At 59.0% G+C, this 24,341-nt stretch overlaps 1 protein-coding gene across 2 annotated transcripts in view; it reads left to right on the top strand.

The window, feature by feature from the left end:
• Nucleotides 1-2,924: 2,924 nt before the first annotated feature.
• Nucleotides 2,925-24,341, top strand: part of SEMA7A (semaphorin 7A (John Milton Hagen blood group)) — a 28,325-nt gene continuing 6,908 nt past the window's right edge. Inside the window, exons 1-9 of one of the 2 annotated variants that reach the window (XM_039714723.1) lie at nucleotides 2,925-3,131; nucleotides 18,272-18,405; nucleotides 19,837-19,887; nucleotides 20,514-20,609; nucleotides 20,686-20,770; nucleotides 21,595-21,705; nucleotides 23,511-23,650; nucleotides 23,903-24,081; nucleotides 24,202-24,310. In XM_039714723.1, coding sequence (XP_039570657.1) covers nucleotides 3,017-3,131; nucleotides 18,272-18,405; nucleotides 19,837-19,887; nucleotides 20,514-20,609; nucleotides 20,686-20,770; nucleotides 21,595-21,705; nucleotides 23,511-23,650; nucleotides 23,903-24,081; nucleotides 24,202-24,310 — 1,020 coding nt within the window. In that variant the 5' untranslated portion in view covers nucleotides 2,925-3,016. The remainder of the gene's footprint in view (nucleotides 3,132-18,271; nucleotides 18,406-19,836; nucleotides 19,888-20,513; nucleotides 20,610-20,685; nucleotides 20,771-21,594; nucleotides 21,706-23,510; nucleotides 23,651-23,902; nucleotides 24,082-24,201; nucleotides 24,311-24,341) is intronic. The other variant, XM_039714724.1, reaches the window with a different exon arrangement.

Here is a 24,341-nt window from a genome sequence, read left to right on the forward strand (position 1 = left end):
TTTGTCCAGCTCATCCCAGTGGAAAAGGGGGATGAGGAACATCCTCATCTTGTGTCCAGATGGTCCCAACCTTATCTGGGAAGGGCTGATGGAAAAGGAACCTCCTCATCCTTGTTCCAGCTCATCCCAACCTTTTCTGAGAAGGGAGGATGGAAAAGAGGGATGAAGAACATCCTCATCCTTCATCCAGCTCATTCCAATCTTGTCTGGGACAGGAGGATGGAAAAGAGGGATGAGGAACATCCTCATCCATTGTCCAGCTCATCCCAGCCTTGTCTGGGAAGGGCTGATGGAAAAGGGGATGAGGAACATGCTCATCCCAGTCTTATCTGGGAAGGGATGATGGAAAAGGGGGATGAAGAACATCCTCATCCTTTGTCCAGCTGACCCCAATGGAAAAAGGGGATGAGGAACCTCCTCATCCTTTGTCCAGCTCGTCCCAACCTTGTCTGGGAAGGGCTGATGGAAAAGGGAATGAGGAACATCCTTGTGCTGTGTCCAGCTCAGCAGGGTCCCTCTGGCAGTGTCACACCTGCCTTGTGGCACAGCAAAGGTCCTGCCTGGCTTAGCCAGGGCTGAGATTTCCTTTGTTCCGTGGAAGATCCGCCCTGTTGGTGCTTCCAAGGGTCACATTCCTGGCCGGGGGAAGGTAACAGATCTGGTTTTGTGGATAAAATCACCACACGCCTGCTCGGGTGCCAAGTGCAATCCGAGCTCTTTGGGTTGCCTGGGCCACAAACATGATGAATAAAACTGTTCTTCTTGGGGAAAAAAAAAAAATCTGTGTTTCTGACAAGATTCCTGGGGGAGGCTGCCTCCTGATCCGTGCTGGAAGCGAGGCGCATGATCTGGGAGAAAGCTGCTCACGAGTTCTGCTGGGGAAGTTCTGATCCCAGAGTGGAGCAGATGGAAATTTCTGCAGGAAGGGGCTGAGCTGCTGCCTGGAATCTGATGCTGCCTGCTCCTGAGCTACCAAACTCAATCTGGGAGCTGCTTCCCTGCTTTGGGAAGGGTGTTCTTCATTCCAGCACCTCCTGCACAGCGGGCCAGGCTGGAAACGGGCTCTGGGGAGCTGTGCTGCTCTGGAAGGTTGGGTTTTCCTGGGGGTTGTGTTCTCCACATCCTGCCCATCGCCTGGAATCGCTTTCCCACGCAATGAGCTCATGGTTCTGGGAGCCAGGCTCCCCCCTGGCTGCGCTCACCCTTCCCTGCGAGGCTGCCCAGAGCACCTGGAGGCGCTCCAGGATGGGCTCGGAGCACCCTGGGACAGGGGGAGGTGTTGGGCACCAAGGGCCCTTCCACCCCAAACCACTCTGGGATCCTACAGACGCTCCTAAAATCCTGAGGGAGCTTGAGTCCTGAAACCTCCTTTTTCAGGAGTGTTTCTGGGGAAGAAACCTCCTTTTTCAGGAGTGTTTTGGGGGAAAAAACCTCCTTTTTCAGGAGCGTTTTTGGGGAAGAAACCTCCTTTTTCAGGAGTGTTTTGGGGGGAAAAAACCTTTTTCAGGAGCGTTTTGGGGAAAAAAACCTTTTTCAGGAGCGTTTTGGGGAAGAAACCCCCTTTTTCAGGAGCGTTTTGGGGAAGAAACCCCCTTTTTCAGGAGTGTTTTGGGGGAAGAAACCTCCTTTTTCAGGAGTGTTTTGGGGGAAGAAACCTCCTTTTTCAGGAGTGTTTTGGGGAAGAAACCCCCTTTTTCAGGAGTGTTTTGGGGAAGAAACCCCCTTTTTCAGGAGCGTTTCTGGGGAAGAAACCCCCTTTTTCAGGAGCGTTTTGGGGGGAAAAAAACCTTTTTCAGGAAGAAAACTCCTTTTTTCCTGCTGGAAACCAAGCGATAACGGGGTCTGGCAGCTCAGGGAGCAAACAGGGACCTGCAGCTGCCCCCGGGGCAGGTCGGGCTGAGCTCAGAGCGCTGCAAGGCTGGGAATCACCACGGCCAGAAGTGAGTGTGTGCCTTCCCCCTGTAATTACCCCTGTAATTACCCCGGCAGCTGCGTGGCTGAAGAAAGATGAACCCACACACACAAAGAAGCGCCGGGAAATCCCTGTGGCTCCTTCAAATTCACCATTAGGCGGCTCATTAATTTATTTTTGCTTCCCTCAGCGTGCCCCCCTTGCCCTGCTCGTCCCTGCAGGAGCGGAGCGGGGCCGGGGCTGAGCTTCAATCGCCGCTTTAAAGGGCGCAGCTGCGGCTCCTTCCCGGTGGGCTTCTCCCATTCCGGTCACGTCCCGCTCGCTCTCCGTGCTCGGAATGCCCCGCTCCTCTCATTAACCACAGCCACAAAGGCTCCCGGGCCTCCCCGGGGGCACCTTTGCGACAAAAAGGTGACCGTGCCACCCGCGGGGTGTCCTTTGGGGGAGCGGCCGCGTCACCAAGGTTCGGGATGCTCGGGCAGGGCTCACCGTCCTGCCGGCTCCCGGAGTGTGACATCCACTGGGGGATGTCATTCCCTGCCACGTGTGCTCGGGAGAGGGGGTGTGACAGCGCGGGGAGCCCGTGGTGACACTCGCGTGTCCCTAGGAGCGGCCCTTCCCTGCTGCATCCCGCTCCTCCTGGATCCAGCTGTGCCGCTCCCCATCCAGCTGTGCCTCTCCTGCCACCGCAGCTGGCTCGGGGCACGCAGCACCCCCGTGTCACAGCACCCCCTCTGTGCCCTATTCTCGGCCCTATTTCCGTTCCCCTCTCACCCGTCCCATCCTCTTTCCCCTCCGCAGCCCCCGCGGGAAGTTCTGCGCAAACCCCGGCCCCGCTGCGGCTTTTCCGCGGGGGACAAAACCACCAACCCCCTCCCCGAGGGGAGCGAGGAAAACCCAAAAAAAGCCCCCGCGGGCCGCGGTGGAAGCCGTGCGGAGCTCAGGTGTGCGGAGGCGAGCTCGGCTGTCTCTCCCATTTTCCCTGCGCAGGGCCCGCCCTCCCGCGCCATTGGCTGCGCCCGGCCGCTCGCAGCCTTTTGTACGCGGCGAGATGCGGCTGTCAGCCCGCCCGGCCGCCGGCCCCGGCTCGCTCCCGGACTAGGAATGGGCAGCAGGAAGTCGCCTGTTGCCCTCCTGGTGGCCCTGTGGCTCGGCCAGCTGGGAGCGTGGGCAGCGGGGCGCCCCAAGGTGAACCCCCGGATCATCGCGGCTCCCCAAGGTGAGTCCGGGCTGCGCCCTCGGGATGCGGCTGCTCCCCGCGCCGGCTCCTTCCTACCTGGGGCTCGTCCTCTGAGCACTCCGGGCTATTTTTATTTCTTTTGTGTCCTCGGGGAGGCTTTTGGCTCTCGTTAAAACGCCTGTGGGCTGAGGCTGCCGGCTTTTAATTGGCTTTTTAAACCGTTCTTTCTTTTTCTTTTCTCTTTTTTTCTTTTTTTTTTAGTGGTTTAAAAGCATTTTCCTACGAGCTGGGGATGTTAAAGGCTGTCGAAAAGCGCTTTTTCCCCCCCTATCTGCTGGGTATATTAAAGGCTGTCGAAAAGCTCTAACACATTTCCTAACTTGCAGCTCTCCAGAAAGGAGAAGTGTGTATTTACATAGTTAATGCACTTATTTATCTGCGTGAACTCGCCCTGCTCGCTGCAGACGAGTTTGGGGAGTAAATATTTGCCGAGGACCGCTGGTCTCGGGGAAAAAATTTACAAACGGCACGTAAGGACTTTGTAACCAGAGTGGATCCGAGCGAACCCGAACAAAGAAATGTTTTCAAGGCTCCGAGCCTGGTGTGCCGGCGCTGGTTTCATCCCGAGTTTTGGGATGAATCCCCTCCAGGCTGGCTGGAACAAAGCCCCGTTGGCTGTGCCGGGCGGGCTCTGCAGCACAAGGGCTCCTCTGTTGCTCCCCATTCCCTGGCAACTTCCGAGAACGCCCATTTCCCCCGCTCCGCTCCGTGCCATCTGTTCTCCTCCGCTGGCATTTGCGTGCCCTTCCCCGGGCTGGCGGAGCGGGCAGGGGGTGCTGGCCGTGTGCGCGCCTCGGGGCTGGCCTCTGCTGTCACCTTGTCACACAAAGGGGAGCGGCACCGGCACGCAGGGCAGGGGAGGCTGCTCCGCTATGGCGTCACCGGCGGTGGTGCGGGAAAAGGGGACGGGGCTGCTGCTCCGGGGACATCCCCCTGTCCCCTACAGCGGTGGCTGGAGACTGAGGGACACGGAGGGGCGGAGTGGCCGATCCCCACCTGTGTCCCCGCACAATGCTGTCACTCGTCGCTCACCCGTGTCTGGGTGGCACTGAAAGCTGCTAGCACCTGTCACCGAAACCAATCAGGGCGTTCATTTACTCTCTGTGCTTATCTGTGCCTGTAATTATTTCGCAGAACTCGGCGGGGCCCCGGGCTAGGCGGGATTGCAGTCAGGGAGCGAGCCGTGTCCTATTTCTCATCTCCTTGGTGTCACCTCTACCCTCCCGAAGCAGTGGGTGAGCGAGGAGGAGGAGGAGGGTGAGGGAACGGGCAGGGGCTGCTGTGGCCACAAACCCCGCTGAACTTCCCGTGGCCCGGGCACGCTGAAAGCTCAGCATGTTCGGCGTTCCGGGCTCCGCACGTGGCTGCTGCAGCTGCAGCCGGCTCCCAGCCCGGCCCTCGCCCGCCGGGCGGGGGGATGGAGCCGCGGGGCTGATTTCCAGCTCGCAGCGCTGATTTCCAGCTCGCAGGTCTGCCTTTCAGCTCGCAGCGCTGATTTCCAGCTCGGCCCCCTGTTCCTGGGCGGGGGGAGCAGCGTTCCGGGCCCGCTGCTGCCTTTGCAGTGGTGCAGGGCTGGCCCTGGCTCTGCGGGAGCTGGCAGCTCTCCCCTAATTAAATTTCTTCCACGCCACGGCCCCGCACAGGCAGCAGGTGATGCGGCTCGGCAAAGGCACCTCCACGTGCCCCAGCGCCGAGGAGGGCGAGGGTGCGGAACTGTGGGGCTGGGCAGAGCCGGGCTCTCTGCAGGAGCGATCCCTCCCTGCCTGCAGCGCAGGGAATCGGGCAGAGCTGCGGCTGCTTTGCCATCCCGCGGCCTGGATCCCCTCACCAGCACCATGCATGGCAAGTCTGTGACACCAAAATGCTCAATTCGACCGCTTTGGTGACATCTGGAGCCTCCCGGGGTCTGCCAAACCCTGCCCTCGCTGCAGCTCCCACTGCTTTGGCCCCCAGTTCCCAGTAAGAAATAGCAGAGGGGACGTGGGCAGCTGGGACAAAACACACCCAGGCCGGGGTGGCACAAGCCTGAGCTCACCCCTGCAGACCGAGGAGCACCGCGGGCCTGTCCTGCTGCTCGGAGCCCCTGCATGAACAATTCCCACCACTCTGGAGCACGGTGCTCTGCAGCTCCGTGGGCCCTGCAGCCCGCACAGGGGGCCAGCTCCAGGTCACCGTGGGCAAGTGGTCACTGCCGAGCACTCCGGGCTCTGCAGGGTTCCCTCCTCTCACGGAGCCCGGAGCAAAGGTCAGCTCCACATCACCGCTCGAGGCGTTTTTGCCGGCAGGGCCTTTGCCCCGTTCCCTTTGGAGGCTGATTGGGAGTGTCCCCGGCTGCTGCCCGTCCCCGTGTCCTGCGGAGTGTCCCCATCGTCCCTTCCTTCCCCATCCTCCCCTGCCTCCCTGGATTTTCCCCTGCCCGGCTGGGATGTGCTTTGGGAAAGGTGCAGCCGCATCCCACGCGGAGCTTTCCCCGTGTCCCGGGGAGGGTGACAGCGGAGGGGACAGCCCAGCCCGGCTGTCTCCTGACCGGAAAGTCACCGAGCATCGCAAAACGCTGAGCGTGGCACGGAGCCTGGGGCTGCTGCAGGCCGGGCTGGAGCTGCTGCCACGCTCAGCAATTCGTGCCTGCTCAGCCACACGTGCAGAGCGCCGAGGAAAACTCATCCCACCGCGGGGTGGGCTGGGCTCCGGCTGTTTAATTGCTCCCAGCTCATTAACAGGTGAGCTGCAAGCCGAGATAAGGAGGTCCCCGAGGGAAAGGCAGGATTAGACACTTGACCCTTGGCTGCCTCGGCGGGGTGAGCTGGCTCCAGCCGCCCCAGGGTACAGCGGGCACTCGGATTGGCACTTCTGGGAATCCGCCTGGAGCAGCTCCTGGGCTCTGCCGGCCTTGGCTGCCTCCTTGCCTGGGAGAGCTGTGTCAGCAGGGCTGGCGGGGAGCTCTACGTGCCCTGGCACAGCAGGGCTAGATCCCCCTGGAACCTTCTGGAAAGAGCTGCAGAGGGGTTTGGGATCAGGGGTGGAGGGGCAGGACACAGGGAATGGCTCCCGCTGCCAGAGGGCAGGGATGGGTGGGATTTGGGAAGGAATTCCTGGCTGGGATGGATTTCCCACAGCAGCTGGGGCTGCCCCTGGGTCCTGGCAGTGCCCAAGGCCAGGCTGGACAGGGCTTGGAGCAGCCTGGGACAGTGGGACGTGCCCCTGACCGTGGCAGGGCATGGGCTGAGATGATCCTTGAGATCTTCATCTCCTCCTGTTGTGGCAAACGAGGGATTTCTGGTGCCAGCAGCAGCTTTTCTCCTCAGTGACAGCATCTCTGGGGTTTTTTGTGGTCCCGTGGTGTGAAACATCTTTGTAGGACACTTTCCCACCAAGCTCTCAGAGCATCACCATTTCCAGGAGAAAGCTGCTCGCTTTCCCAGCAGTGCTATTTTCTCCTTTTTCACAGGGTTGGGGGATGCTGGGAACTGAAAATGTTGGTTGGGGAAGAAAAAAAAAAGAAAAAGAAATATGTTTTGCTGTGCGCAGATTGAAAAAGAAGAAAAGCAAACCAAACAAATGGAGTGAATCACAGGCACCTCCTGTTGCAAGAGCACGACACAAAAACAACAGGCAGGGCACGAGTGGTGGAAGTTGTGGCTGGAAAAGGGAGCCAGATGCCAATTCCTGACCAAGCTCCCAGCTCTGCACCAGCCAATTTGGGGACAGAACTGCTGCAAACCGGCCTGGGAAGGTGTTCTGTGGGTGATGCAGTCGGTGCCTTAAATGGGACACACTAAATTTAGACCCGAGTGCTTGAGTACAAACTAAATCTGAGCTTGAGCACGGAATAAATCTAAGTCCAAGGTGCTTTTTAGGGAAAATCTCACATCCTAAAACGGGCTGGGAGGTGAGCGAGGAGGGGCAATGGGTTCCAGCCGGCTCCGTGGCTATTCCAGGCTGCTCCAGAAATAGGGCTGCTTCCTCCTGCCGGGCACCCTTTTGCTACCAGCCCGGCCCCACCCGTGTGGCACGCCGGGGGAGCAGGATGTGGAGGTGTGATTTAAGTGTAAGGTCTGGGTGATGCAGCCCTTAATGACAGCTCTCTCTGTCACCTGTCCCCTCCCCGCCTCGCTTCACGGGGTCAGGGCAGCGATGATTCCACGTCTTGTTATGCATGGGGGTAAATATTCCCGTCTGGAGGGTGGGAGGGAGAGGGCACGGCGAGTTTCGGGAGTTTCCCTGAGGAATTCGGGGCCGGTCCCAGCCACACACCTGCCCTCGCCCTGCCCCGGCCGTGCTGGGATCTGAGTTTTGGGAAGTCTGCTGTCACATTCCTGCCCCCGGGGCTTTCCGAGGCTGGGGAATGCGAGCTGCGGGCAGGGCTGGACGTGAGGGGAATGGGAAATCCTTGTCCCGGCTCAGCGGGCACGCACAGGGTGCTGGGGAGGGCTCGGGGCATCCCTGGCACAAACCCGGGATGGCCCAGGGCTGGCACCCACAGGGACAGCACGGCGGGTGGGGGAGCCTCCAGCAGCAGGGGGGCTGGAAAGGCATGGTGGGGCTGTTCCTGATTATCCTTCTGGGAAGAGCACAACGGTGCCATTCCTGAGCCTGCTGGGATCCTTCCCAATCCCTATGGGAAGGGCACCATGGGGCCATTCCTGACCCCACTGGGAAAGTCTTGGTGGGGCCATTCTTGATCGCACTGGGATGGATCCTTCCTGCCTCCACTGGGAAGGGCACAGTGGGGCCATTAGCAAACCCACTGGGATCCTTCCCAATCCCTCTGTGAAGGGCACAGCAGGGCCACTCCTGATCCCGCTGGGATCCTTCCTGACCCCCCTGTGCCCAGCCCTGCCCAGGAAGGGTTTTCCAGCTGTGGGGAGCTGGGATAGGGATTGGATGGAGCGTGGTTGTTCTGCTGCTGGATGCTGCTGGAGCTGCTCAGGGCAGCTTTTCCCCCTGGAAGGCCTTTCCTGGGAAATCAATGCCTGGGTTTGACTTTCCTGGGCTGGGAGGGGCTCCCCGGATCCACCGAATCCATCCTTTGTTGCATTGACACAACATCCAGCAGTGCTTGTGCCATTGTTGGATAAAATTCCATCATCACAGCCTGGGACCGGCGCTGCAGAGCGGAGCCTTTGCAGAGTGGCAGAACCTGGCTCTAAATTTAGCCCCTGCAGCCGTGGGGTGCAGCCAGGAAGGCCTGACCTGCCGGATGGCACAAATCCACGGAATCAAAGGCTCCGGCCTCGCCTTGCAGCTCCAGTGCTGCATAATTATGGGGGGAGCGAGAGTGGGGCCGTGTTAGTATTCATGGAATTGCTGCCGAGCCCGCCAGCCAGGGGTTTGATGTTTAACAAGGAGAATTCCAGCGTTCCCGGAGCCCTGGCTTTGAATCCAGGGCCTGTTCCCCGCAGTATGAGGGTTAGGGGTCTCTTTTGTTGCTGGCTGAGTGGGTGTTTGGGATCAATTCCAGCTCCAGCTCGGAGCAGGGATATCGGCAGCACAGCTCCCAGAAGAGCTTTTGGGATCCCAAATCCCAATCCCAAACCCGGCAGCTCAGTTCCCAAACCAAAGGGGATTTTTCCCCCTCAAGGCGCTCCTAGGAATAGCTCGGGAATGGTTGACGTGCCAGGATATTTCCTTTCGGGAGCGTGCCTCTGAAAAAGCGCATTTGTGTGCTCCGAGAGCACTGCAGCGTGGCCCTGCCGGGCATCGGGATCGCCGGCTTTTGTGGGATGGATTATCCCCGTTAATGCGGGCTCCATTGTGTGCCCGGCTCGGGAGAAGCTGGGCAGGGCAGGGAGCGCCCCAGGGCACGGTGGGCACCAGGGAGAGCAGGAACAGGGAAAAACTGGGCAGGGCAGGGAGCGCCCCAGGGAACGGTGGGCACCCCAGGAACAGGGAAAAGCTGGGCAGGGCAGGGAGTGCCCCAGGGAACGGTGGGCACCCCGGGAACAGGGAAAAGCTGGGCAGGGAGCACCCCAGGGCACGGTGGGCACCAGGGAGAGCAGGGACAGGGAAAAACTGGGCAGGACAGGGAGCGCCCCAGGGCACCCCAGGAACAGGGAAAAACTGGGCAGGGCAGGGAGCGCCCCAGGGAACGGTGGGCACCCCAGGAACAGGGAAAAGCTGGGCAGGGCAGGGAGTGCTCCAGGGAACGGTGGACACCCCAGGAACAGGGAAAAGCTGGGCAGGGCAGGGAGCGCCCCAGGGCACCCCAGGAACCCAGGGACAGGGAAAAGCTGGGCAGGGCAGGGAGCGCCCCAGGGCACGGTGGGCACCCCGGGAACAGGGAAAAGCTGGGAAGGGCAGGGAGTGCTCCAGGGCACGGTGGGCACCCCAGGAACAGGGAAAAGCTGGGCAGGGAGCACCCCAGGGCACGGTGGGCACCTCGGGTACCCAGGAACAGGGGGGGAAAGGAGCAAGGGAAAAGCGGGATGGAGGAATTCCCAGCTGGAGTGGAAAACCCCGCTGGGTGAGGATGTTGGTGGTCCCGCAAGGCCGTGCCCCTCCCTCGGAGAGGAGCTCGGAAGGGCTGGGGAGGCAGAGATGAGATGGGATGAGATGAGATAAGAGAGAACGAGAACACAGAGCTCTGTTGGCGGGTGATGAATCGCTGCTCATCTCCAAAGCAGCTTGGGGGGATGAGAAACTCCTGATGAGCCCCGGGGCCGCGCCTTGCCGGGATCTCGGGGTGAGGCAAGGTGTGAGATGGCTCAGGCTGCTTTCACATCTCTTCTTTTGGGGTTTCCCGCCAGCTCCTGCGCCCCTTAGTGGGTTTTTTGTGTGTGTCTCCCCAGTCCCTCTCTCCCTGCCTGTGCTGGTTCTGAGTGAGCAGCTGGAGCTTACCCCAGCTGGAAAATGGGAAGGAAAGCAGCCCACAGCCCCATTCCCTGCTTTTGGGAACCGCAGCCTTTCCTGCAGGATGGAGGGAACGGCAAAATTCCCGTCAGGGCTTTTACCCGGCCCGGGCTGATGGGAAAGCACTTTGGAAAACCTTTTAACTGCTCCTTCCCGGGATGCGGCTGAGGGAAAGCCCGGCCCAGGCATCGCTGCGAGCCTGGCCCTGCCCTGCCCTGCCCCAGGGGCTCGAGAGAGGCTGGGCTGCCTTTGGAACACCGGGAATTCCACCAGGACTCGCTGATCCGCGTTCCAGCCCCGCGGTGGGATGGACACGAAGCCGCGGCAGGGAGTTCCCGGCTCACTCCTTCGGCCAGGAGCTTTCTGTCTGGTTTCCCCTGGAGATTTTGGGGGTCCCTGCTCCTTTCAGGAACAGGGGAGAGCAGGAAAGCAGGGACAGGTGGCCACGATCCTGTCAGCTCCGAGCTGAGCAGGAGAGGGGAGCGTGGAGGGGGCGAAAGTGGGGCCAGGGTGGGATTTGGACCCCAAGGGAGCTCCTGGGGGATGGGATGGAAACCTGGAGGGAGCAAAAACGGGGCCAGGGTGGGGTTTGGACCCTGAGAGAGTTCCTGAGGGATGGGATGGAAACCTGGAGGGATTGAAAGCTGGGCCAGCGTGGGGTTTGGACCCCGAATGAGCTCCTGGAGGATGGGACAGAAACCTGGAGGGAGCAAAAACGGGGTCAGGGTGGGATTTGGACACCGAGGGAGCTTCTGAGGGATGGGATGGAAACCTAGAGGGATTGAAAGCTGGGTGAGGGTGGGATTTGGACCCGGAGTGGGCTCGTGGGGGGATGGGACAGGAACCTGGAGGTGTCATTGTCACTTCTGCTCTGCTGCTTCTGCTTCCTTTGAGAAATGACTCAGGTTGGGGCACGGGGCAACCTGAAACACGGCAGGGCTGCTCTGGGGTGATCCCTCAGCCCTTCCTCCCAGCCTCTCCTTCTCCAGAGGGGTTCCCTGGGGACTCTGGGGGAGCAGGACCCTGCTCCTGGGGTGCAGCCCCGGCAGAGGCTGGGGACAGGGGGGGACAGCAGGAAGTGGCCTCCACGCATTCTTGCCTCTCGCGTTTCTCCTTTCGCCTCCTTCTCGGAAACCCCTCCAGAAAATGTGAAATGTGTCACTTCTCACGAGGTGTGGGATGGTGGTGGCAGCGTGCTGGGACCTCACAGCCACAACCCTTCAAATTTTCTGTGACAGGTCAGAGCAAACCTGCCCAAAACTGAAATGCCTCATTTACAGTCAGGCTGTTCCTATAAAAAACCCCTTTGCTGCAGGCTCTGTCCCAGGAGCCTGCCAAGGCTGCCTGAGGCGTCCATCCCATGGGGATGGGACACTCCTGTCCCACCAGGCTGCCTGAGGGTGGCAATGGGACACTCCTGTCCCCGCTGTGCCCCTCCTCTCAGTGTCACACTGTTCCCTCGTGTCACTCTGTTCCCTTTGAGCAAAGTCACGCTGGAAGGAAAACTTAGCACAGCAGCTCCTTGGAGACATATTTCCCCTTCCTGAAATGCCTCATTTTGGGAATTTATAGAATGTCTAAAAAAAAAAAGAAAAGAAAGAGAAAATGCAGCCTGGCTTCTTGCTGGCATCCTGCTGGAGCTCGGGGAGGAGGGAGGCAGCGGTGTGGTGAATCCAGCCCTGCTCCGGGGACAGAGGGGACCCTGGGCTGTCCTTGTCCCCTGGGAGAGGGTGGGGAGGTGGGGAATGCAGGGATTGTCCTCCTGGCCTGGGGGAATGACGGAACTCCAGCCGCACTGCGGAGTTTGGGAGCTGGGATGGAGTCCTGAGCGTCTCAGGGAGCGGCTCTGAATCATTCCCGGGAGAGGGGGACGGGGCTGCTGTCACTCATCCTGTGGGGAGCGGGACAGGGATCGGTGTCATCATATCCTGACTGGCACTGGGATAGGGATCGGTGTCACCGCATCGGGAGCGGGACAGGGATCGATGTCATCATATCCAGACTGGAAATGGGACAGGGATCGGTGTCACCACATCCTTATTGGCACTGGGATAGGGATCGGTGTCACCGCATCGGGAGCGGGACAGGGATCGATGTCATCATATCCAGACTGGAAATGGGACAGGGATCGGTGTCACCACATCCTTATTGGCACTGGGATAGGGATCGGTGTCACCGCATCGGGAGCGGGACAGGGATCGATGTCATCATATCCAGACTGGAAATGGGACAGGGATCGGTGTCACCACATCAGGAGCGGGACAGGGATTGGTGTCACTGCAGCAGAGTGGGACAGGGATCGGTGTCACCACATCGGGAGTGGGACAGGGATCAGTGTCATCATATCCAGACTGTCAGTGGAACAGGGATCGGTGTCACCGCATCGAGAGTGGGACAGGGATCGGTGTCACCACATCGGGAGTGGGACAGGGATTGGTGTCACCACATCCAGACTGGCAGTGTGGACAGGGATCGGTGTCACCACATCGGGAGCAGGACAAGGATCAGTGTCATCTCATCCTGTCTGACACTGGGACAGGGATCGGTGTCACCACATCGGGAGTGGGACAGGGATCGGTGTCACCGCATCCAGGCGCTCCCGGTTGCCATCCCCGCGGCAGGATCGCTGCGGAGAGCCCGGCTCGCTGGCCCCGACCAGGCGGGATGAGGGCTCAGGTGACATCCGGGGCCACTCCCGCATTCTCAGCCCGTCCGTCAGCGTTTCCTGCTGCCTCCAGCGCCGGTCCCAGGCGGACGCGCTGTCACCGAGGTGGGAACGTGTCACGGCGCTGGGAAAAGAAATCCGAGCTGGGGAGTGTTTGGAGGCTGCGCGGGCAGCGGAGCAGGTGGCAGTGCCATCGGGGCCACCGCGAGTGACAGCGCTGCCACGCGTCACAGCGACACTTCCCGGGGCCCGCCTGGGCGCTGCCAGCGCTCGGCACCGTGCCCGTGCCAATCCCGCTTTTCCCCGTGCCAGTCCTGCTTCTTCCCGTGCCAATCCCGGTTTGCCACGTGCCAATCCCGCTTTGCCACGTGCTGGTGGCTCGGCCGCGTGTCCCCATCCTGCGACAGGGACAGGAGAGCTGGGGGTGGCACAGCTCAGCCGAGGGGCTGTGTGGGAGTGGGCAGTGCCAGGGGAGGGCAATTCCAGGGGCAAGGAATTCCAGAAGGGGGCAATTCCAGGGAAGGGACAATTCCAGGAGGGGACAATTTTAGGGAGCAGGCACACTCCCTACCCTGCTCTCCCACCTCACATTCCAAGGTTATTTCCACTTTGCAGGAATTTATGGGCAGGAAATGAAGGATCTGCCTCGTGCCCACCCCAGCTCCCAAAATCCAGGTTCTGCTCCCATTCCGCTTTCACTTCCATTTATTTCAGATAAATATTTCAGATAAATGCTTAATTTCAAATCCTGATTTTATCCCTTGGGAGCATCCCCTCCACCCTGCTCTGCCCCAGCACAGCATTCCCACAGAATTCCTGTTGGATTCAACCCTTTCCTGACTTCCAGGTGGGACAACTGGGAGGCGTTTTAAAACCTTTTATTCCATTTTCAGTCTCGTGTGGAGGGCGAGGCAGTACAGATTTATAAACCACGCCATAGCAATCAGGAGAAGTCAGAAAAGAGCTGAATCCCACCAATTCCTTTTTTCCCCGGAGCCGGGAGCGGTGCGAGCCGGTGACTCAGGAGCGTCTGGGCTGCGGGAGGCGCTGCCAGCCGGGAATGCTGGAGCCGGGACAGGAGAGGGGAGGGGAGGCGGCGCTGACTCAGCCCCAGCGGGCCGGGAGATGGGGTTTGCCGCGAGAGGCTGCAGCCCACGCTGCCCCTCTGCTCCGGGGGTGGGAACAGCCGGCTCCGGGATGCTCTGGAATGTTCCAGGGTGCTCTGGGATGCTCCAGGATGCTCTGGGACGCTCCCAGATGCTTTGGGGGGCTCTGAGAAGCTCTGGGATGCTCTGGAATGTTCCAGGGTGCTCTGGGATGCTCCAGGATGCTCTGGGACGCTCCCAGATGCTTTGGGGGGCTCTGAGAAGCTCTGGGATGCTCTGGAATGTTCCAGGGTGCTCTGGGATGCTCCAGGATGCTCTGGGACGCTCCCAGATGCTTTGGGGGGCTCTGAGAAGCTCTGGGATGCTCTGGAATGATCCAGGATGCTCTGGGATGTTCCAGGATGCTTTGGGATGCTCTGGAATGTTCCAGGATGCTCTGGGATGCTTTGGGATGCTCTGGGAGTTCCAGGATGCTTTGGCATGCTTTGAGATGCTCCTGAGTGCTTTGGGATGCTCCCGGATGCTTTGGGATGCTCTGAGGTGCTCCAGAATGCTCCCAGATGCTTTGGGATGCTCCAGGATGCTTTGGGATGCTCTGAGAAGCTCTGGGATGCTTTGAGATGTTCTGGGATGTTCGAGGGTGCTTTGGCATGCTTTGGGATGCTCCTGGGTTCTTTGGGATGTTCTGGGGTGCTCTGGTGCTTCTCAAGGGGCTCTTGGTCCCACAGGGAGCCGCTTGCTCTGTCACCAAAGGTTAGATGCAAAGCAGGATTACTTCCCTCTCTCTGTGAAAAACACGAGAATGCACACAAGTGAATTTTCACTCTCCTGTGAAAATGTAAAAAGTTTAATGAAGGACAGTGGGAGATGAGAACCACAGAGCAAAGGTTATTGTGGCATCAGCCAAGAGCCCCCTGTTATCTTCAGGGATGCCCCTTAAATACCTTTAATTACATCAGCCCTTTGCATATTCACAGACCCTTATGCATTGTAAATTTTCCCCAAACTAGTTTACACATTCCAAGAATTATTTAGCATGGCTCCTCCTCAGTTCCACCTTTTAGATCATGTGGATTCCTTGGCTGTGGTTTCAGTCCCTTTTTGTCCCCTGCAGTTTGGGCCTGTCCCTCACTGCCCTCAGAGGGTGAGTGCTGCTGCTGGCAGATGTGTGCAGGGTGCCCATCCTGTGTCACTGGGTGCTGTGCCACGCCAGCAGGGATTGTAACAAACTGATGTCAGCTTAATGAGCAGTGAGCTTAATGAACCACAGAAATGAAATCCATATCTTTATAACAAAGTCACTGTAGCACCACACAGATAGAATCCTTTAATTTTTACAAAAAGCCAATGTTATAATACGAATGTATAAGATCTCCATCGCATCTGGAGCACCTCCCAGTTCTCACCCCCGCTCCCTTCCCTCCCCCCAGCATCCTCCGGGATGTCCCTGTCCCCGATCTGATGTCCCTGTCCCCAGTGTGATGTCCCTGTCCCCGATCTGATGTCCCCTCTCCCCAGCATCCTCCGGGATGTCCCTGTCCCCGCTGTGATGTCCCTGTCCCCAGTGTGATGTCCCTGTCCCCGATGTGATGTCCCTGTCCCCGCTGTGATGTCCCTGTCCCCAGTGTGGTGTCCCTGTCCCCAGTGTGATGTCCCTGTCCCCGATGTGATGTCCCTGTCCCCGCTGTGATGTCCCCGCTCCCTCCCCTGTGGCTCTGCCCAGCACAAAGCCGCCCTTTCTCCATCCAGGCCCCGGAGCAGGGACATTTCCAGGGACAGTGGTGCCATTGATTGCCGCCCGGGCCGCGGGGCTGGCGGCAGACGCCGGGCACGGGGGCTCGGAGGGGTCAGCCAGGCCCTGGGAATGAGCCCTGTGTCCCCTGGAGCTCGGGGACGGATTTGGGAGCAGGGGTGACGGCAGGGCCAAGCCCTCCAAGGGCAACGGCCTTCATTTCCAGTGTCAAAAGCAGCTTTTGAGAGATGTCCCATTCCTTGGGGACACAGTGGGACAAGGCCCTGTCCCTGGCAGTGCCCAAGGCCAGGCTGGACGGGGATTCCAGCACCCTGGCACAGTGGAAGCTGTCCCTGCCCTGGCACAGGGTGGAACGAGATGAACTTTAGGGTCCTTCCATTCCCAACAATTCCATGCTTTTATGGCGCTGAGATGATGCCCTCTGCCTCCTCATCCTCATCTGATGCTGTGCAAACCCCAGACCTGCAGCTTGGGGTGCAGGGACGTTCCCCCATCCCACCAGGGGACAAGGGGATCAAACCCCAGACTCACAGCTTGGGGTGCAGGGATGTTCCCCCATCCAAAGGATCCAAACCCCTTCCCTAACCCAAGCTGCTGCAGGCAGAGCAGGACTTGGAACCAGCTTTGCAGGGCTCAGGACCAGCCCTAGAGGACTCAGGACCAGCCCTACAGGGCTCAGGACCAGCTCTGCAGGACTCACAACCAGTTCTGCAGGGCTTAGGACCAGACTTACAGGACTCAGGACCAGCTTTGCAGGGCTCAGGACCAGCCCTACAGGGCTTAGGACCAGCACTAGAGGACTCAGGACCAGCCCTACAGGCACCCCAGCCCTACAGGGCTCAGAACCAGCTTTGTAGGACTCAGGATCAGCTCTGCAGGGCTCAGGACCAGCCCTACAGGACTCAGGACCAGCTCTAGAGGACACAGGACCAGCTCTGCAGGGCTCAGGACCAGCCCCACTGGGACCCCAGCCCTACAGGGCTCAGGACCAGCCCTACAGGGACCCCAGCAGCCGCTCCTGGAAGCTCCAGCCGGCTCGGTTGCCAGCTCCGAGCCCAGCCCAGGCTCGCTGGAGGCTGGCAGAGCTGTTTCCTCTCTCGGCTCTGATTCACGGCGGTCCCCGGGGAGCTGCAGGATAAACAACAACCTCGGCGCCAGCCAAGTGATTGTTTAGGGCTGCTTTGTTTTGGGCTCGCAGCTCGGCAGGGCTTGGGGAGCTCAGGAAGAGCCCCCAGAGGAGCCTCAGGGCAGCCGGAAAGAAGTGTGGCAGAGGAGGAGGAGGAGCTGAGTTCGGAGCTCAGACTCAAAACTTGGAGATTCGCCTGGGTTAGCAGCGATTTAGGGGCTGGGGTTTGAAACCCAGTGAAGTTTGGGGAGGTCTGGGCAGACTCCCCCGAGGCGTGTTGGTGATGGGGTCACGGCACTTCAGGGGGGGTTTTGGGAAGGGAGAGGGTGTGAAGGGGCTTGTGCCTCTGCTGGCTGCAGAATCAGCCTGAAAGGTTCTGTGCCAGCTTCTCCAGCTCGGGCTCAGCGGTCTCCAGAGCCTTTGGGCACAGGGAAGGCTGGGCAGGGCACAGGGGCAGGAAGGGACGGTCCCAGGGGAACGGCACAGGAAGCTGTCCCCTCCTTGTGTCCCCAAATCGGACCTGGGCGGTTCTGGCAGCTTCCCCAAGCCCTGCTGGGAAAACTCTGCTTGTTTTAAGGGATGAGGGACCCGCAGGAGGTGGGAATAACCCCACACCCGGCGGGAATTCTGCGCCCCGGTGACCTCCGAGGTGCCTCTTGCTGGCGGGGCAGAGGCAGCGCCGGGCCGGGCAGTGCCAAGTGCCAGCCCTGGCAATTAAGAGCCACGCGCCGCTGATTAATTGCCCAGCGGTGCCTGCCAGCTCCAGCAGCGCTCCCGGCCTTTGGCCGAGCGCTGGGAATGCTGCCCAGGGCAGAGGCCGCTGCCTTTGGGAAGGGAAAAGCGGGAATGGCGAGCTCGGAGCGCCGGGCAGAGGGCAGCCCTGAGCCCCGGAGCCATCCCCGGGCACACCTGGGCATTTTGGGATCCCGGAGGGGCAGCAGGGCCGGCCTCGCCCAGCCCAGCTGGGCACGCAGGGGAACGGAGCGGGTTTGTAGGGAAGGGGGGCTGGAGAAGGTGGGATGTGAAAGAGGAAGGACAGAGGGGCAGACAGACGGGTCTGCTGCCAAGTGGGACGTCTGAGGGCTGGCTGCCACTCTTTGTTCCTGTCTGGGACACGGAGCCTGGGGGTGGTGGCTTTGGGTGAATGTTTCTGCTGTCAGACCTGGGCTCTGGCCTGGGAGCCACACCCTGTCCATCCTCCTGGGATCCACACCCTGTCCATCCTCCAGGAGATCCCAACCCTGTCCATCCTCCTGGGATCCACACCCTGTCCATCCTCCTGGAGATCCCAACGCTGTCCATCCTTCCTGGATCTTTTCTGGATCCAAACCCTGTCCATCCTCCTGGACATCCACACCCTGTCCATACTCCTGGATCCTTTCTGGATCCACACCCTGTCCATCCTCCTGGAGATCCGAACCCTGTCCATCCTCCTGGAGATCCCAACCTTGTCCATCCTCCTGGAGATCCACACCCTGTCCATCCTCCTGGAGATCCAAACCCATTCCATCCTCCTGGGCAGGTCCTTCCTTTCCTCCTGGAGGATGGACACGGGCAGGGGCAGGGATGGGATCCGCGGGTGCCCCCAGAGCAGCTCCCTGAGCTGTGTGCCCTTCCCAGGTGCCAAGGAATATGTGTTCCCACGGAGGGAGAGGTTCCCCGTGTTCTTCCACCAGGAAAACACCTCCTCCATCTACGTCGGGGGCGAGGGGAGGCTCTACTACTACGACTTTGCAACGCGCGAGAACTACACGGTGAGGAGGCGCCGCTAACGGGTTTGGCAGCAAAACCCCAAAAAAGTCTCTGGGATTCATCTCCTGACCACCATTCCAGGCATTCCAGGCCTGGATGAGCCTTGGATCCGCCCAGCCGGCTCCATCCTGCCAGGGAACGAAATCCCAGCAGGAAAGAAAGGGTTAAAATTGGGTTGGGGTTAGGGTGAGGTTTAGGGTTACGGTTAGTATTGGGGTTGCGGTTAAGGTCGGGGTTGGGGTTAGGGTTAGGCTTAAATCTCCCCTGTTGGCCATGGGCAGGTTATTCCTTGGGTGGGATTCCTCTGGGTTAGGGTTAAGTTTAGGGTTATGGTTAGGATTAGGGTTAAATCTCCCATGTTGTCCACGGGTGGGTTTTACCTTGGGTGGGATCCTTTCAAGGTTCTCACTGCCCCACACAGAGGGTGTTTCCAGCCAGGGATCTTTCCTGGATCCATCCTGGATGTTTCCAGGCTGGGGATCTTTCCTGGATCCATGCTGGATATTTCCAGCTGGGGATCTTTTCTGGATCCATCCCGGATGTTCCCCATCCAGGGATCCTTTCTGGATCCATCCCAAATGTTTCCAGCCTGGGGATCCTTTTTGGATCCACCCTGGATGTTTCCAGCTTTAGATCCTTTCTGGATCCATCCCAAATATTTCCAGCCAGGGATCCTTTCTGGATCCATCCCGGATGTTTCCAGCCTGGGGATCCTTTTTGGATCCATTCTGGATGTTTCCAGCTTTAGATCCTTTCTGGATCAATCCCAAATATTTCCAGACAGTGATTCTTTCTGGATCCACCCTGGATTTTTTCAGTCAGGGATCCTTTTGGGATCCACCCTGGATTTTTTTCAGTCAGGGATCCTTTCTGGATCCACCCTGGATGTTTCCAGCCTGGGGATCCTTTTTGGATCAAGTCTGGATGTTTCCAGCTTTAGATACTTTCTGGATCAATCCCAAATATTTCTAGACAGTGATTCTTTCTGGATCCACCCTGGATTTTTTCAGTCAGGGATCCTTTCTGGATCCACCCTGGATTTTTTCAGTCAGGGATCCTTTTTGGATCCATCCTGGATGTTTCCAGCCTGAGGATCCTTTTTGGATCCATCCTGGATATTTCCAGCTTTAGATCCTTTCTGAATCTATCCTGGCTGTTTGCAGGGGATCCTTTCGGGATCCACCCTGGATGTTTCCAGCCAGGGATCCTTTCGGGATCCACCCTGGATGTTTCCAGCCAGGGATCCTTTCTGAGAGCAGCAATGCTCAGATTCCGTCACTGGCATCCAGCCCGGCCTTCCTGCGGGGTTTCAGGCACCAGGGGTTGGGGACAAGGACACCTCGTGGGTTTTGGTGACCTTGTGGTGCGCTGAGCCCACGCCTGGTGGCGTTGGGAGAGCAGGAATGGAAACGTTTCCCTCTCTTTTATCCTAGGAAGAGTTCCCGGTGAAAAATGAAGGCCAGTGCGTGTCCTCTGGGAATCTGGTAGGTCCCACCCGTGAGGGAACAGTGGGGTGGCGTGGGCTGGAGGATTTGGGTTGAGGAGGGACCAGTGGGATGGGGAGGATTTGGGTTGAAGGAATAATGGGACGGGGAGGATTTGGGTTGAAGAAGGGAATATGGGATGGGGAGGGCTGGAGGATTTGGGTTGAAGAGGGAACAGAGGGATGGGGAGGATTTGGATTGAAGGAATAACGGGATGGGGAGGATTTGGGTTGAAGAGGGAACAGTGGAATGGGGAGAGCTGGAGGATTTGGGTTAAAGGAGGAAACAGTGGAACAGGGAGGATTTGGGTTGAAGAGGGAACAGTGGAATGGGGAGAGCTGGAGGATTTGGGTTAAAGGAGGAAACAGTGGAACAGGGAGGATTTGGGTTGAAGAGGGAACAGTGGGATGGGGAGGATTTGGGTTGAAGGAATAATGGGATGGGGAGGATTTGGGTTGAAGGAGGAAATATGGGATGGGGAGAGCTGGAGGATTTGGTTGAAGGAGCTGCGTGTGCTCCTCATGAGCTCCCTCTGGACGAGGAGATCTGGGAAAACCCAGGAGGGATCTGGGCACTGGTGTGGTGCTGGGGGCTCAGTGCCATTGCCAGGCTCCTCTCCCCGGCAGGAGGACAGCCGGAATTTCCTGACCCTGGTGGAGCAGTACGGGGACGGGCTCTTGGTGTGCGGGACCGGCGCCTGCGCTCCCACCTGCTGGAACGTGGTACGGACCCTTCCCCCAGCCTGGGTGGGCACAACCCGGCCTGGCCCCACTCAGGATCCCTTCTGTCCTTCCCCAGACCCAGAGGAAGGAGAGCCCACCCTGGGATGGGAGAGGGATCGCTCCCTTCACCCCCGACTCCAACACCCTCGTCGTTGTCGATGGTAAGTGGGATATTTTCCCATTTTCCTCTTTTCCTGTGGTTTTGTTGTGCTCAAAACCTTCCTGGGACAAACAGCAACGCCCTGAGGCTGCTCCAAGGGCTTTGTCCCCTTGGCTCACCTCATTTTGTCCCCGTGGAAATGCACATCCCTTTGGGACAGAGGCTGGAGATTCCCACCGGGGCTGGGATGGGGACACTGGAAATCAGGAATGCCTTGGGTCAGGAGGGACCTGAATTGGGAATGCTTTGGGAATGTTTTGGGTCAGGAGGGACCTGAACTGGGAATGCTTCGGGTTAGGAGGGACCTGAATTGGGAATGCTTTGGGGAGGGACCTGAATTGGGGATGCTTTGGGAATGTTTTGGGTCAGGAGGGACCTGAATTGAGAATGCTTTGGGTCAGGAGGGACCTGAACTGGGAATGCTTTGGGAATGTTTTGGGTCAGGAGGGACCTGAATCAGGAATGCTTTGGGAATGCTTTGGGTCAGGAGAGACCTGAATCAGGAATGCTTTGGGAATGCTTTGGGTCAGGAGAGACCTGAATCGGGAATGTTTTGGGTTGAGAGGGAGCTGGGAAGGAGGGACCTGAATCAGGAATGCTTTGGGTTGGGATGGACCTTGGAAGGAGGGGCTGCAGTGATCCCACTGCTCCAGGCCTGCTGTGGGGACAGGTGAGGATCCTTCCAGGAATCTGTCCCTGCCACCCTTCAAGGACTGGGTGTCAGGACTGGGATTCCTGTTCCATACCCACCATCCCTGTGACGCCCAGGAAGTCTGGCTGCTTTCTCTCCTCCTCATGCTCTCCCCACTCCCTGCCGTCCCACAGGCCAGGACATCTACTCCACCATCAAGAAGAGCCAGCAGAATGGGAAGATCCCTCGATTCCGCCGTGTGAGGGGCGGGGGAGAGCTCTACACCAGTGACACCGTGATGCAGAGTGAGTGGGGACATCCCCACTGGGGGGATCCCCACTGGACTCTGACCCCCCACAGCTGGCAGGGGGCAGGAGAAGCTCCAGAGCTTCTTGTGGGGGCTGATTGATGTCAGATTGAGCAAAACTCGTTGGTTTTTCTTGCTTGCTTTCGCAACGCCTGTAAATCCACAAAAAAGGAATGTTTAGGTTGCTTTAGCCAAGTCTGCAGGCTCAGACACCAAATGTTTGACCAATCTGATCCCAAACAAACCCTTTGTCACCTGTTTGGTGTGCCAGTGCCAGCCAAGGAGTGGCCAATACCCAATGGTGACAATTACTGGTGTGAGGCTGCCAACGAGACCAGTCCCATAACCAGCTGGTGTTGCCCTGATCTTCTTAGAGCACCTTCTGAACCTCAGGAACTGGAAATTCTGGGTTCTTTGGCAATGGAATTTTGTGCTGAGGGCGATCCACAGTTAAATTTGCTCCCCACAAGCTCCAGTTTGTGGTGCAGCCCTACTGCCCCAGTGCCCCCTAAGCTTAATCCAGCAGATCGGGTGCCCTTGGTGCCAGCCAGGAGGGAGCCAGCTGTCTGCTTCCCCTGACCCCTGGCCCAAACCAGCACAAAAGTGACTTCCCTGTCCTTGGGGCATGGGGAAATGAGGCTGGCCCGTCCCTCCTGCAGGGTGGAAGGAAATTGGGTTGTGCAAAATGCCCGGCAGCTGCCCCGCGGCGTTGGGCAACTTCCAGAGCGGGCAGGGGCCCCGGGCAAACCCCAGCCAGGGCCAAACCCGGGGCAGGACAGGGAGGGGACACCAGGAAAGGAACCTGCTCCACTTCCCCGGGCTTGTGGTGGCTGCTGTGGGGGGGAAATGGGGGATTATTGAGATAAAAAACGGAATTAAAATGACAGTGGGATTAAAACAGGGAGGGGGAAACCAAACCAGACCTGAGAGCCTCAGGGCTGATCCTGGGACATTCCCTGTTGTGGGAATAGCAGGGCTTTGATCCCTGGAGGTTCCCTGCCATGGAAACAGCAGCTCAGGATGCTCAGAGCGACCCAGGGGTGCATTAACAGGAATGGTGTTATGGGATTTTCCCAACACACAGCACGATTGCTCCTCCTGAGGGATCTTCCTTCCTTCCTTGCTTCCTTCCTTCCCACACCAGCTCCCAGAGCCAGGAGGCACTCGGGGTTCCGTGGCTGCCCCAGGCTCCAGGGAGTGATTCCCTGCAGGGAATGGGTCTGTGCAGTCAGGCAGGAGGCACTGGGAAGGTGGCACTGATGCCTCAGCTTTAGCTTTTATATTTTCAGATTTAGTGTGTGGGTCTGGGCTTCACGTTAGGGGATGGTGAGCTCTGTGCACAGAGCAGGGAGACAAAACAATTCCTGCTCTAGCTGGGCACCAAGGACAAATGATCCAAATCTCAGCCCCAAGGGCACAAACAATGTGGGCTGAAGAGAGAAAAATAAGCAGGATGGGGTTTCGTAATCTAAAGCTGTGTTTGGACAATTAACTGCAATATGCAAATGGAGCAGAACTTATAAAAGTGAGAGACTTTGGTTGTCCATTTTTGTGACCATTTTGGGTTCATCTTGGGTGGGTTCTTGTGCTGCCCAAAGTGGATCCATTGAGGAGATCCTTTTAATAAATCCCTGCCTTATTCTCGAGCTCAGTCTCAGTTCCAGCTCAGCCTTCCCAAGGAGGGGCAGCCGGGGCTGAGATCTGTCCTTGCCCTGGGCCACAGCCGAGTCCCTCTCCCTGCCCTGTCCCCACCGCTGGCTCCCCGATGAAATCAGGTCCAAGCTCTGTCCCTTGCCTCCCCAGACCCTCAGTTTGTCAAGGCCACCACGCTGAGGCACGAGGAGCCTCACCAGGACAAGATTTATTACTTCTTCCGCGAGGACAACCCGGACAAGAGCCCCGAGGCGCCCCGGAACATCTCGCGGGTGGCCCAGCTGTGTAAGGTACCTTGGGGACAGGCCGGGCTGACAGCCAGCACAGCTCCAGCGGGGACAGGGGGCCTGCCAGCTCCCCTGGGCTTGCCCAGGCTTGGTTTGGCCCCTCTGGGTGGGGCACAGCCTCCCAGTAGGGCAGAGAATTCCCCTCTCTGTCTCACCGGGATGGCAGGACCGGGACTGTGGCAGCACCCCATCAGGATGGGCACTTTGGGGTGTCCCCCCAAACCCTGACTCCCTCCCTGCTGTCCCTGCCCCCAGGAGGACAGGGGAGGGACCAGCTCCCTCTCAGCCTCCAAGTGGACCACGTTCCTCAAGGCCACCCTGATCTGCGTGGACCCCGTCACCAAGGGCAACTTCAACTGGCTGCAGGACGTCTTCTTCGTGCCCGCGGGCGACTGGCGGCGCTCCAAGGTCTATGGGCTCTTCACCAACACCTGGTGAGGGGCCCTGGCCCAAACCCTCCCTTCCAGCCCTCTTTTCCCTCAGAAAAACAGCTGGGGTGGGCACGGCAGTGGGCACGGCCTGGTGTCCCCCTGACCCCGTCGTTGTCCCCTCAGGGGAAGCTCTGCCGTCTGCGTCTACTCCTTCGGGGACATCGACACCGTGTTCAGGACATCGCGGCTCAAAGGCTACAACGGGCCCAGCCCGGAGGTCAAACCTGGCCAGGTGAGGGAGGGCCCGGGGGAGCCGGGGAGGG

Source organism: Passer montanus, unplaced genomic scaffold (genome assembly GCF_014805655.1).
Source record: "Passer montanus isolate IOZ18808 unplaced genomic scaffold, ASM1480565v1 scaffold304, whole genome shotgun sequence".
In the NCBI taxonomy this organism is placed as follows: Eukaryota; Metazoa; Chordata; class Aves; order Passeriformes; family Passeridae; genus Passer; species Passer montanus.